Source organism: Leopardus geoffroyi, chromosome B2 (assembly GCF_018350155.1).
Source record: "Leopardus geoffroyi isolate Oge1 chromosome B2, O.geoffroyi_Oge1_pat1.0, whole genome shotgun sequence".
Classification (NCBI taxonomy): Eukaryota; Metazoa; Chordata; class Mammalia; order Carnivora; family Felidae; genus Leopardus; species Leopardus geoffroyi.
The window spans coordinates 89,171,187-89,186,040 of record NC_059332.1 but is presented as its reverse complement, the minus strand read 5'-3'; the positions used below and the strand labels follow the sequence as shown (position 1 = coordinate 89,186,040).

Genomic DNA, 14,854 nt, shown 5'->3' with positions numbered 1-14,854 from the left:
TTTGTTATGCAAATTTATGGATACTCATGCAGGGAATATACTTGTATAAAATCCCATCTCGTTACTCTGTTGTGTTTGAAATATATTACGGTGAGTGAATGTACATTTGTTTGTGATCAGGTGATGTCACTAGTCTCTATATTTTAGCTAATATATATCTGTAATACATAAACTTATTTTAATGTTGCTTCAATTTTTTTTTAATGTTCATTCACTTTTGAGATAGAGCACGAGTAGGGGAGAGGCAGAGAGGGAGACGGAGACACAGAATCCGAAGCAGGCTCCAGGCTCTGAGCTGTCAGCACAGAGCCCGATGCAGGGCTTGATCCCACAGACCACAAGATCATGTCCTGAGAGGAAGTCAGATGCTTAATCGACTGAGCCACCCAAGTGCCCCTATAATGTTCCTTTAGAATGCTTTCTAGGAGTCATTTTCTTAGAGAATACTGATTTGGAATCCTATCTTCCTATAGTAAGAGTGTTATAATTAAGGGTTAAATTCTTTACTGAAGATAAGCAACAGTTAATTTTAACTGAGCAACAAAGGTCATAAACTAGTTATAACAACTATAAACCTGTATTAATGTAAAATGGTGAACACAGTACTGCAAACATTGATTAACCAATGTCTCACTGTATTATGAAATGTACACGGTATGCATAAGTAGAACTCTACTAAGCCATAAACCTGGACTGTCTAAAACTTATATGTGAGTATAATAAACATCAGTTACCATCTTACTAAGTATTTTTGCTTAGTACTTTCAAAGTCTGGAGGATAGAAGGTTATGGAGTGTATGGGTAGCATTTCTTAAAAAAATGTGAATGAAAATTTGAATTTCCTTCTTTTACCTCTTACTAAATTTCCTTATAGCAAGGAGAGGCATTAATAATAATTCTCTGTGACTGATAGTTATCTGTTGGATTTTGGAGCTTTTGAACAGGGTTAGTAGGTAGATTATAGGTGGAATGCAAAGGGATTCTTTTTTTAGGAACATATATTCTACTACTAGATGCCAGCATTCACTTAGGGTATGTTTTGATAATTCTGTAGGAGGAATTAACATGGATCCAGTCACTCCTTAGTGGATTCCTTTCCATGGCAATTTAAATAAGGTTGGCCTTTGTTTAAAAATGACAAACTCATTTGAAAACGCATCTCCTGCCTTGCATTATTAAAGCTGATAACTATTTAAATAAATTGTATTTTGATTTTATAGAGCTACTCTTGTGTTCCTATTGAATTTTACTGAACTAACCAGCAGAATTTGTGGACTTTAGGACCTAGTAGATATCTTAAGTCTTAAATCAGAGGTTCATACGATTTTTTCACTTTTTTATTTCTGAATGCTTTTTTCACGGCATACTTGCTAATGTAGCCTTAATCCATCCACTTGTGTGTTCTAGAAGCGCAAGTACTCAGTGTGATAGAATTGTTCTCTTAAGTAGGGGTGGGCAAACTTTTTCTGTGAAGGCCCAGATAGTAAATGTGTTAGGCCTTGCAGGTCATATGTGTAAGTGTCGATGCATTCAACCTGCTGTTGTAGTGTAAAAATAGCCATAGACAATACATAAATGATAGGGTGTGTCATTGTTCCAGTAAAACTTTATTTACAGAAGCAGGCAGTGGGCTGGATTTGGTGTTGGGGCAGTAGTTTGTCAACTCCTGCTCTAAGTCATTGAGTTTGTGGTCTCTCCCGAATCAGGCCCTTTTATATTTGGAAACAAAGAATTTCTTCTCTTTGCTTCATCATCAATAGCAGAACTTTAATTCTGAATACTAACAGCATAGAGAGAGAAGATCCTAAACATTTTCTAGGAGGAAATTGGTTAAATGGATTTAGAGAGACTGCAAACTATTGTTGTGTTTTCTAAACCTGGGTACTCCCACAGTCTCGGGCTTCTCATGAGCTCTGCTGGAGAAAGTCATGGAACTGTAAACTTGTGCTTGTTCACCTCAGTGCTTCCTGTCGGCCCTTTTATTGATCTCTGTTGACTCCTTGTTATATTCCTCACAGCATCTCTTCCTAGGCCATCCTTGTTCCCCCTAGCCATCACCTCCATCCTCGTGTGGTGGTCTCAGCATGTCTCACAGCTCTTACTTAGCAAAGATGTGTGATGTCATTCAACATGAATCTTTTATCCTGTATTAGCTCCTTCTTTAAGGTGGGAATGAAAATAATAGTTCTGTCTACCATTAAATGAATTTTTAATTCCCAATTTAATGTGCAGACTGTAAGTTATTGTACAATATTTGCATGAGTAAGTATAGTATGCCATGAATTCCTCTTCCACGGCTTGTAATTCCTCTAGAATGCATCTACCTTTACACAAGATGTTTCATAGTTACGTAATTATGAGAATTTGAATTCAGAAGTGTATTGTCTGTGCCTCAAAATTATAATTGGTAAGCTAGGCAGTAAGGAATACGCGTGGCTCCTCAAAGGAATAGTCAAGACAGATTAATACGGCGTTCTTGGCAATACATTTTTTTGTCTTACTCTTACCTTTAATTAGAAGAACTGATTTAACAGGAGTTCATCTCTTGATAAAAGAGAATCTTACTGTCCCAACACGGGGGTAGTCAGAGTCAGGGGACTGTGTTACGTGACTGTCCAAGCCACCCCAGGGGTTGGATGGAAATCTTAGAGAAAGGAGGGATTTGGGCCTGGGCACATACAACAAAAAGTATATAGTGACCTGGCATTGGCTGTACCTCATTGTCAGAACTGAGCGAAGCCTCTCCTGGTTCTGCAGTATCTCCGGTACCACTGCAGAGCAGGACCACTGCACTTTCAGTAGAAGTCCTGGTCCTGGGGACACCTGGGTGGCTCAGTGGGATGAGTATCTGACTCTTGATTTCAGCTCAGGTCATGATCCCAGGGTCATGGGATCGAGCCCTGCATCAGGCTCTGCTCTGAGCATGGAGCAGCCCCTCTCTCCTGCTCATGCTCACTCACTGTCTCTCTCTCCCTCTAAAAAACGAAAAAAAAAAGGAAAAGTCCTGGTTCCAGATGGAGGCAGTCTGCAAAACCATTAGACAGGGAAGAATACAAAGAGTGAAGTCAGGGGATGGGAGTTCAAAGAAGTAAATGAAAGCATCCTTTAAAATGGAGCAAGAAATTATGGAACATAGAGTGAAACAGCAAGAGCAAGTAGTTGTGGTAAAGAGCTAGTTAGAAATCTAGGAAATAAATGATAGTCATTATAATAAAAAATTGATTAAGTTCTAAATTGGACACAAAGATATTGCTAAATTAGAAAGGTTTGAGGAATGCACTTAAACTTGTAAAAGCTTTGGATGTCAGCACTATTATATGTAGTTTGTATGCATTAAATATATATATGTATATACACACACACACGCATATACACACACATACACATACATACGTACATGCACACATACACCTCACTTAATCCTCATAGTAATCCTGTTCATTGCCGTAATAAATATATACTGTGTCTACTCTATGTGCTAGTCACTGTATTATTTATTTATTGTTATCTATAGGCTACCCCAAAACTGAGTGGCTTGGAAAGGCTGACATTCATCATCTAACAAAACTTCTCAGGAATCTGGGAGCTGTTTGGCTGGATAGTTTGGGCTCAGGGTGTGCAACAAGGTTGCACTCATCTCAGAGCTTAACTGCAGCTGAAAGACCAGCTTCCAAACTCACACCCATGGCTATTAGCAGACTTCCTCTTTAGCTGTTGGCCAGAGACCTCTGTTTCTCTCTACACGAGCCTCTCCACAGGCCTCATGAGTGTCCTTCTGACATGGCAGCTGGCTTTTCCTGACTGAGAGATGGGAACCAAGAGGAGCAATAGCCTTTTATAACAGTATTAGTCAGGGTTCTCCAAAGACATAGAAATAAGAGGGTGTGTGTGTGTGTGTGTGTGTGTGTGTGTGTGTGTGTAGAGCTTTATTCTAAGGAACTGGCCTACATGATTATGGAGGCTGGCAAGTCAAAAAGCCCACAGGATAAGTCAGCAAGCTGGAGACTCAGAGAGCCAATGGTGTAGTTCAGTCCAAGTTCAATAGCCTGAAAACCAGGAGAGCCAGTGTTTCTGGTCTGAAGGCTGGCAGACTTGAGACCCAGGAAGAGTCGATGTTTCAGTTTCAGTCTGAAGTCAGGAATAAGCTGATGCCCCAGGTTGAAGGATATCAGGCAGGAAGAATTCTCTCAACTTGGGGGAGAGTCAGCTTTTTGTTCTATTCTGATCTTTGATGGTTAGAGAGTAATCTGCTTTCAGTCTGCTGATTTATCTGTAGATGAATGTTCCATCTCATTCAAAAACTCCCTCTCAGAAACACCCAGAATAATGTTTGACCAAATATCTGGGCACCCTGTGGCCCAGGCACATTGACACATAAATTAATCATCACAATAACCTAACATACCATCACTCTGCTATGTTCTTTTTGTTAGAAACAAATCACTAGATCCAGCCCCCACTCAAAGGGAGAGGAACTAAGTAAGCTCCATCTCTGAAAGGAAGGAGTATAGAATAAACTGTGAACATACTTTTTTTTTTTTTTTTAATTATTTTTTTTGGGACAGAGAGAGACAGAGCATGAACGGGGGAGGGGCAGAGAGAGAGGGAGACACAGAATCGGAAACAGGCTCCAGGCTCTGAGCCATCAGCCCAGAGCCTGACGCGGGGCTCGAACTCACGGACCGTGAGATCGTGACCTGGCTGAAGTCGGACGCTTAACCGACTGCGCCACCCAGGCGCCCCTAAACTGTGAACATACTTTTTAAGCTACTCTGGGCACTGGTTCTTGGGAGACTCCAATGTTTATGTAATAGGAGTTCCAGAAGAAAAGAAACCGGACCAAATGATAGAGAAGCAATATTTGAAAAAAAGGATTGTTAAGAATCTTCATCTTTCTTTCTTTCTTTCTTTCTTTCTAATATTTATTTATTTTTGAGAGAGCATGAGCGGGGGAGGGGCAGAGAGAGAGAAGGAGACAAAGAATCTGAAGCAGGCTGCACTGCAGTCTCTGAGCAAGCTGTCAGCACAGAGCCTGATGCGGGGCTCAAACCCACAAACTGTGAGATCATGACCTGAGCCAAAGTCGGATGCTCAACCGACTGAGCTACCCAAGCGCCCCAAGAATCTTCATCTTTCATGATGACAGTTGGAGGTCTTCCAGTCAAATGTTCACTCAGGATACCAAACAGAATAAATGAAAATAAATCTTTGGACACATTGTGATGAAATTGCAGAATATGAGATAAATGGATAAGAGCCCCCAGAAAGAAAAAATATATTACTTACAGAGGAAGACAATTAGACGGCCTAAAATTTTAAGCCTGGCTAAATTTTCACTCAGGACGGAGCGAAAATTAAAGACTAACTATGGTATTTAACTTTCTGTGACTCAGATTCCTAATTTATAAATGAGAATAACAGTATCTACCTTATAGGTTATTATCTGGTGTGTTTACTGATATATCCCAAGTGTAAACAGTGCCTAACACAGAGTAGACATTCAATAAATATTTATTAAACAAGTGTGTAGGGTTGTTGTGAGGACTAAACTATGTATATAATTTACAGCAGTACCTGACATGTTGGTAACTACTCTATAAATATGTGTTGTTAAGGTTTTACCACTCACAGACACTCACTGAAAGAACTCTTAAAAATATTCTTCAACAAGAAGAAAAATTCAGTGAGAAGGTATCAGATATAATAGACAGTTAATGACACAAATTGATAAAATGCCAGTAAAGTAAATACAGTTGACCCTTGAAGAACTTGGGTTTAAACTGCATGGGTCTACTTATGTGCAGATTTTTTTTTTCCAATAAATGTAGTTCAGTACCGTACATGTATTTTCTCGTCCTTATGACTTTCTTAAATTTTTTTTAATGTTCATTTTTGAGAGAGAGACAGAGCTTGAGCGGGGGAGGGGCAGAGAGAGAGGGAGACACAGAATCTGAAGCAGGCTCCAGGCTGAGCTGATCCCAACACATCGCTGATCCCAACACATCACAGATCCCAACACGGGGCTCGTGAGATCATGATCTGAGCCGAAGTCGGATGCCCAACTGACTGAGCCACCCAGGCGCCCCGACATCCTTATGATTTTCTTAATGACACTTTACTATCTCTAGCTTTACTGTAAAAATACAGTATATAATACGCACAGCATACAAAATATGTGTTAATTAACTATTTATGTTATTGGTAAGGCTTCCCGTCAACAGTAGGCTAGTAGTAGTTAGGATGTAGGGGGTCAAAAATTATACCTGCAGAGTTTTCACTGTGCAGAGGTCAGCATCCCTAACCCTGATGTTGTTGAGGGACCAACTGTATTGACCATGGGGTAAGAAAGAAAGAAAAACTAATCTTTTTGTATTACTTTTAAAAAGGTAAACTAAAATCCTCAAGGTGTTTCTAAAATTCATATCAAAGAGCAAAGGATCAAGAACAGCTAAGAGTTTTCAAGAATGAGGAAAAGGTGTTTGCCTTACCACATATATAGACTCATTCCAGATTATAATAGGGAAGACTGAAGTGTTGGTACAGAGGAAGGGCAAATATACAAATGAAACAAAATACCCAGAAACAGACTCATACACATATGGAAACTTGAAATATAACAGAAGACACCGCAAATAAGTGGATAAGGTAGAATCTTCAATAAATTGAGTCAGGACAACTGGTTATTCTTAAGGAAAAAATGAAATTTGATATGCTCCCATGTATGAAAATCAGTTACCACCGGGTTAAAAACCAGTGTAAAAAAGAAAAACTTTAATGGTGTCATTTAAAAAAAAAGAGAAAAAAAAAAGAATATTCTCCCTTGGGTAAAGAGGGACCTTTTGGAGAAGACAACAGAATACAAACATAAAGGAAAAAGATTGATGTGACTATATTAAAATTTGAAGTTTCATGTTGCAGAAGATTCTATAAATAAAGCAAAAGACAAGTGTTAGATTTAGAGAAGATATTTGTAATGGATAAAACTGACAATGATTGGTATCCAGCATGGAAAAGAATTCCTACAAGTCAGGAAGGAAGAAACAATCTAATGGAAATAATCAGTAAAGGATATGATTAAGCAGTGTATGGAGCAGGAGATATGAGTGGCCCATAAACATATGAGAAGATCTTCAATCTCACTAGTAATCATACTAATAAATATTCTAACATTCCATGCTCATCAGATAGGCAGACATTAAAAAGGATGAAAAGATTATATGTTGGCAAAGATGTGGGGACCCAGCGCTCTTGCATTGCTGGTGGGCACGTCAATTGACGCAGGCACTCAGGAGAGCTGTTTTGCAAAATCTGATAAAGTTTAAGCATACCTAAACACCTAGAAATTCTTCCTCTGGCATGTGCTCTAGAGCAATACTCTTCTATAAAATGCACAAGGAAGCACATATAAGAATGGTTATTTTAACATTCTTTGTTATGGTAAAAGTTATAAACAAACTGAATATTCACCAAATGGGAATATATGTTGCATAATGTAATAGTATATACAACAGTTAACAGGTCAGTGAGCTAAAGCTGTGAGTGTCAACACGGACAAATTTCTCACAAACATTGTCAAGGAAGATGCAAAAGTATGTGCACATTTATATAAAACCCCTGTTTTTATATAAAACCTCCCTGCAGAGGGAAAGAGAGACAGACAGACAGACAGACAGACAGAGAATCTTAAGCAAGCTCAGTGCCCAGAGCAGAGCCTGACATGGGGCTCAGTCTCATGACCATGAGATCATGACCTGAGCCGAAAGCAAGAGTCAAACCCTCAACCAACTGAGCCACCCAAGTGCCCCAAATTATATAATTTTCAAGCATATTTTTAAGCACTGAGTGATGATAAAGGTTACCTCTAAGGAAATATATAAATGGATGGAGGGATTCACAAATAAATAAGGATAAGCAAAGCAGTATGCTAAGATTTGATAAATCTGAGTTGCAGCTACCTGGGTATTCATTTCATTGGATTCTGTACTTGTTTGTATACCTGAGGTTTGCCATTGGAAATAGTTTAAAAATAAATTATCAGCAAGTTCTTGAATGGAGTGTGCGTATAGGGGCGGGGGAAGGGGAGCCATTTATAATTTTGAATTGACAAGAATATATGGAATTCTCTATAAAAGTTCTCTAATATGTCCTGGATCTTGCTCATGGGAAAGTCTTATCAAGCAACCTTGTCATAAGGATCTGGTATTTTAATAAAAACAAACCTGATGTCATTTTCCTATCTGTTAGTAAGTTAAAATAGCTAAGTATTATGGAGAAGCAGAAAATTAATTTATCTTGATAGATCTCTTCTAATGTCAACATTCTGAGAGCTAGATGGGATTGTCTTATAAATGTGATAAGTTGTGTTGAAGCTTAGGTATAAAGTCATAAAATGAATATAAACTTTTTTTTTTAATTTTGCTTAAAGAAATGCCCAACAGTGAAACAATTAGTCTTAAGTCTAGTTTTGTTCTAGGACTTCTTGTAACTATTATTTTATATTTGCCGTAACTAAGTTTATTTTATCTGATATAGTTCATTATTTTCTCTGGGAAAATCTTACCTGGGTTCGAACTAATGTTTTGTATCGTCATCGACACATTCTTTGTCCTTTCTCCAGCTAATACTGTTCAGGTTTTGAACACTTGGAGCAGATTAAACAGAGGTTGTACAGTGTCATCGTCATTTTTTTTCAGATACGATTTAGTTGAAATGTTTAGAAAGAAATTTTGCCATGTTAGTTCGAGTAGTTTTTTGTCCTAATAGAAAAAAGAAAACTAGAAATGTGAATGTTTTGCTGCTTTTTTTTTTTTTTTGGTAATTTTTCATGGCAGGCATTTTATCAAATGAAGTTATGACTAGAGATATTTTAGGTACCATGATTATGTAGCAGTCTAGCATATCTTTGGGTTTCTTCAGTGGTGAGACCGTTTTCATTGCACAGAGTAGATGGGCTTAAATGGCAGGAACATGACTAGAAAGTGCACGTTATATATGTTTCAGTCAGCATGTTGCTAGTGACAGGTGCTCAATGGTTGTTGGTATCCTTGTCAGCAAAGAGAATCCTTTGACATTAACGTCACCAGCTCAATCCTGATTTGGGGTGACTCTATTGGCAGCTCCATCAGGCGGCAGCTGATCAGTGAATGTCAGAGCTGCCGCTGTTCTTCAGAGTGTCACCAGGCCACTCCGGGTTTTTGTTTTCTTACTTTTTTTTTTTTTTTCTTTTTTTGGGGGGAGGGGTTGTTAAGCTTGTCTTGCTGTTCAGTCTTAACCAGACTTTCAAATTGCTTACCTTTGGGAGATGAGCTGAGAGGTCACAGGGAATATAGGTGTCTGTGGGGCCCACGAAACCATCTACGAAGTGGCGACTTACATGGAAACTAGTAATGATTACCTTGACTTCAAGCCAATCAATGGTGGGAGCACCTGGGGACTCATTAAATGGCATTTGTGGTGTCTGTAACCTCGGGTTTGAGCTCTATTTCAAGAAAAGCGGTGACAGCCTTTAATGTCTAATTGACCTCTCCTCTTTGTTTCACTTTCTTTTGCTTTCCATATTTGCCGCCAATGTGGTCCCCGATGGCAGCAAACAGCACTACTCAGCATTTTGAACTTCTGTTCAGAGCTTCAGCACCTTAGTTTGGGCAGTTGTGTAATGGTAAGTATTTGAAAATTCTTTACCTATACTCCATCGCTTGTTCTCTTTTTCTTCCCATGGGTGAATTTTATCCTGACCCAGCCACTCCACACTCACCCATGGCTTTTCAGATTTACGGCGAACTACCATGTACCCTACTTTCAAACATTTTTCTTAAATTTGAGAGGATGTCTTTGAAACATCAACATGATTTATCCATGAGAGCAAGGAAAGTAATGTGTTGTGGTAAAAAGAGTTTGGTTCTGCCTTGAGCCAGACAAGCTTCAGACAAGCTATGTACCTCTCTGGACTTTTTTTTTTTTTTTTTTTTTTTTACAAAATAAGATATCATTCATACCCAAATGCTGGTAGTTCAGTACGTTTGTCACAAAGCTAATTTTAGTTTTTAAGTTCTGAAATTATTTCCTAGAAATGTTGCTGATAGTAGGTAGGTTTATCTTTGTTTGTTTGTTTTGCTGTTGTTGTTGTTTTTGGTGTGTGTTTGCTTTACTGTCCTTACTGGTTAAGGTAAATGGACACCCTATGTTAGAACTCAAATTTTTTTGAAATGTTACTGGTCCATTAAATCCAAATGCCTAGGGACTGTTGAACTAGATAATCTTTAAAGTCCTTCCAGATTTAAAATTTTAGCTTTATGGTGCCATTGAAAGAGTTCATGGGATGAGTTAAATTCTTTTCATCTAAATTATGTGGCTTATAAGTAATACTGAGACTCCAGGGACAGGAGAACTCTTGGTATTTGTATGTGCCTGTGTGTGTGCATACATGTACGCACACTCAGAGGAAATGCATCTCCCAATATAACTGACTGTAGGGCAATCCATCCCTCTTTTCTTTCTTACCTTCCCCTCGCAAAACAGATTCAGGAGATCCCAAACCATTCCGATTTTGTTTTGTTTTGTTTTTAATTTTTTTTAATGTTTATTTATTTTTGAGGGTGAGACAGACAGAGCACGAGCGGGGGAGGAGCAGAGAGAGGGAGACACAGAATTCAAAACAGGCTCCAGGCTCTGAGCTGTCAGCACAGAGCCTGACGTGGGGCTTGAAATCACAAACCATGAGATCATGACCTGAGCCGAAGCTGGACGCTTAACCAACTGAGCCACCCGGGTGCCCCCCCAAACCATTCCAATGTTGTATCCACTTACTAGGAAGACCTGAATAAGCAGGATGGTTGCAAGATCAGAGAAGTTCTCCTGGCGTCCTAAGCTTGGATTCAACCTAAAAGAAATTCCATGTGAACACCTTTTAGAGTTCAATGATGGCTTCTGAGATGCTCCAAGATTTGGCAATGTAGGCTAGAGAGACCTGTTACGACCACTTGTTTATCTCCATATCCCCATATAAAAACCATCCTGGTGGTTAGGCCTGATTAAACCACCAGGTGTGGGCTCAGACCAACCCCGGTCTTTAGAAACAATCTTGGGAGCCCATTAACTCAGCATTAGACTTTCCTTACTTTTGATCAAATTCTTATCTTCGTAAGCCATTTCATGGGCTTCTGTTGGGTCCCTCTGATGACTTTTCTGGATGGGCCCAGTTATATTTGATGGGACTTTCTGTGATGACAGACCAGCCAGTTACTGCCGCTTGGTAATTGCTAGCTCGCCCTCTTTAGATTGGTAAGGCCGCTGTTTAACCTTGGCCAGAGGTACCTTTTTTCTGCCTGTTACTTACCTCCCTTTAAACTGGAACAACATCTTCTAGAAAAGCAGGACTCTGGTCACACTTACTTGAGATTTGGAATCACATATATGTTTGTAGTTGGAATTAGTATGTTTTAAATCAACATTTTCAAGTTGACTTATGCAACATTAGTCCTAAAAGATATTCAATTAAGAAAAGATGTGCATTGGGGGGCAGTGAGGTAGGGATTCCTGATTAAGATTAGGAAATAATGCTACCCTGCCTTCCTCCTAGAGTTTTCAATGGTATATCCTACAACAAAGAAACTGTGTGCCTTTGTGTATGCCAGTGTTTTGCAGCTTTACCTGACTCCTGAACCCATTTTCTCCTTGTACTTCTGTTAATATATGATATACTGTAAGAAATGCTACTTAAGATAAGTAGGGTATTTTTAAATTAAAGTGTGTAGTTGCCAGTAAAATATTGTTGCTTTTGGTATTTGTTTGTCAGGAAATTAAGTTTTAAGGACCTAACATTGAAGTTCAGAAATATTCATGATATTGCTGGTACTATTATTTACGTGGTGGAAACGTTCCACGCTTGTCATAGAAATACTGTTCCCATTTCACAGCAGGTCCAGGGTTCACCAGAACAGTAACACAGACAGATGTTTGTTGATATTTTAATACCATGTTTATTTCAGCTTCTTTTCTATCAGTTGACCAAAAGGCAGGATGATTCGTTTGATTTTATTTTTGACTATCAAAACAAGAGCAAGTAAGCATCAGGAGTGTTGGAAAGCTTGACAGTTCTTTGTAAAGGAGTTGATTGGCTGCACTGATTTTCATAGTTAAAGTGCATTTGGGTACACTCACTTAAGTAGTTGTATTCCCCTCAAATCGTTTCTCATGGTCTTCTGCTTGATTCTACCATAACAGTTCCTGAAGACCATAGAAATCCCCATGACTTCATCTAAGCCATCAGCCCTTAGTTCTGACTCAAAATATAGCTCTATAGCTCCAAATGTGTCCATTTCTCGTTTCACTGCTTGCAAACTCATTGCAAGCCCCTGCCTCTCTCCACTAAGCTAATGCAGGCCTCTTTGCTGGGCTTCCTCCCTCCAGTCTTACCGACTATAGACCATCCTCCACACAGAAACCAGAGGGTGGTTTTGTTTTTGTTTTAGTGTAAGTTGTATTTGTTTCAAACCCTCCATTGATTTCCTTGGTACTTAAAATAAAAATCCAAACTCTTTCATGGCATAACAGCCTGGTCCCTGCATATCTCTCTGACCTCATGGCCTCTCTCCTCACTCCCCTTGGGCCATACCTGATCCTGTTTCTGTTCCCTGAATACACCAGGTTCATTCCTGGAAATCCCAACAATCACCCCTCTCTCCCCTGCTCCCTTCCTCCACCACATGTGACCCTCTGCACACCTGGCAGTCTAATCACCCTATTTCATTATTCTAACACCACTTACCACTCACTGGATTTATTTTGCTCGTTTGTTTGTCTTTCCCAAAAATGTGAACAAAGTCTTTGTTTTGGGGTTCACTGTTGTTCCTGGCCTCTGGAGCGGTCCTGGCACATGGTAGTTGAAGATATGAATAAACAAATGAACACAAGGAAATGATACCTGGAAGTGTTAGCTATTTTGTTTCCTTTTGACTTCTGGTGATAATTTTGATACCTGATTAAAAAATAATCAAATCAAACTCTAAAGAAACCAGTTCAGAAAAACATTATTAAAGCATATAAAGCCCACGAACTGAAATGTTTAATCCCTGTTTAGTAGAGAATTATCTTGTGATCATGAAGTAAATCGTCGGACACTTCCAGTAACTGAGACAACATATCACAATCTAAATTATTTTTGCGTTGTATGTTCAGTCCCTAAAGGCCTCATTTAACCCCAAACTTGTATCATTATTAGGACTCTCAACATATTCACATACCATTTTAGAGTGTGGTGAAGTGCCCACCTCTATCAGGGGGCTCTTACATACCTACCACAGTTGATGAATTATATATAAAATAGAAGAAACGAGGCCCCGTGAACCGAACGAGTAGCAGCAGCAAGGTCAAAATGGAAGGCGTGCAAGAATAACACAAAATCCTCAAATTCTTTGTGAGGGACTGAAGATTTCATACTGCTCTGGGTTTTAATTCATGAAGCCCTCTGTCTAGAGTTCTGTTAGGTGGATTTTTAAGTAAGCGATTATTCTTGCTGTTTTAGGAAACAGTGGCAGATCTGTGAGATGAGTGGGTAGATCTATATTAACAAGAATGTGGGTCTGTTTACATGGAAGCAAACAATAGGAGATGATTATGAATGTTTTAACTTGCTGTATGCAGTCTGTATTTCTGAGCATAATATGTAAGAGACTGGAATGATTTGATTTCCAGATTGAAGACTATGATGTGATAGCCAGCATGATAGGAGCCAAGTGTAAAAAACTCCGAACTCTGGATCTGTGGAGGTGTAAGAATATTACTGAGAACGGGATAGCAGAACTGGCTTCTGGGTGTCCGCTTCTGGAGGAACTTGACCTTGGCTGGTGCCCTACACTGCAGAGCAGCACCGGGTGTTTCGCCAGACTGGCACGCCAGCTCCCAAACTTGCAAAAACTCTTTCTTACAGCTAACAGATCTGTGTGTGACACAGACATTGAAGAACTGGCATGTAACTGTACCCGATTACGGCAACTGGACATACTAGGTAAGGATACAGTATATATATTTGTTTTATTTTTTATTTTTGCTTTTTTTTTTTTAAGATTTTTTTTTTTTTTTAATTTCTGGGAGAGCGAAAGTGGGGGAGGGGCAAAGAGAGGGAGACAGAGGATCCAAACCAGGTTCTGTGCTGACAGGCTGACCGCAGTAAGCCCGATGCAGGGCTCAAACTCATGAACCGCAATATCATGACTTGAGCCGAAGTTGGATGCTCAACTGCCAGAGCCACCAAGGTGCCCCATGTATAAACTCATTTTAAAGCCTTGATGTGAAAGCCAATCTCAGACTTTTTGCAAGGGGGGGAAAAACTTAGGTACAATAAAATTTTGTCCTGATAAGCCTGCTTGGTTTGAAGAAGTACAAGATAGGCCAGTTGATACAGAGAGTAATTATATCTGTATTTAAGTAAAAGAGTGAGGACAATAACAGAATTTTATAGTTGAGCCTATCAGAAAGCTCTAAATAAACATTAATTCTTGGTCTAGTAAGAAGAGTGAGAATTTATATAAGCTGTGTTCTCCATTTTAAAGACAGAGAAGAAATTAATCCATTTGTATAATGAGTTATACATATGTGTGTGTATGTATATGTGTGTGTGTGTGTGTGTGTGTGTGTGTGTGTGTGTGTGTGTGTATGAATGCTTCTTGATGTTAAACTCGTGATTAAGGAATATTGTCAAATCTTCATTTCCAATAATTCTAGATTTTAGGAGTAGTTCTACCCCAGGGCAGATCTATTGAAAATCCTTTCCAGTTCTGGCATTCCTTGTGTCCTTCTTGCAGTTTATCAGCTGGGAGCCCTGTGAGGCTTCGTTACTTCTTACTTTAGCCGGAAG

The 14,854-nt window shown here is 39.2% G+C and overlaps 1 protein-coding gene across 3 annotated transcripts in view; it reads left to right on the top strand.

Moving 5' to 3' along the window:
- FBXL4 (F-box and leucine rich repeat protein 4) overlaps nucleotides 1-14,854 on the top strand; it is an 85,465-nt gene that overhangs the window by 58,298 nt on the left and 12,313 nt on the right. For all 3 annotated transcript variants that reach the window (XM_045499101.1, XM_045499103.1, XM_045499102.1), the window contains 2 exons: nucleotides 9,587-9,658; nucleotides 13,693-14,005. In XM_045499101.1, coding sequence (XP_045355057.1) covers nucleotides 9,587-9,658; nucleotides 13,693-14,005 — 385 coding nt within the window. The remainder of the gene's footprint in view (nucleotides 1-9,586; nucleotides 9,659-13,692; nucleotides 14,006-14,854) is intronic.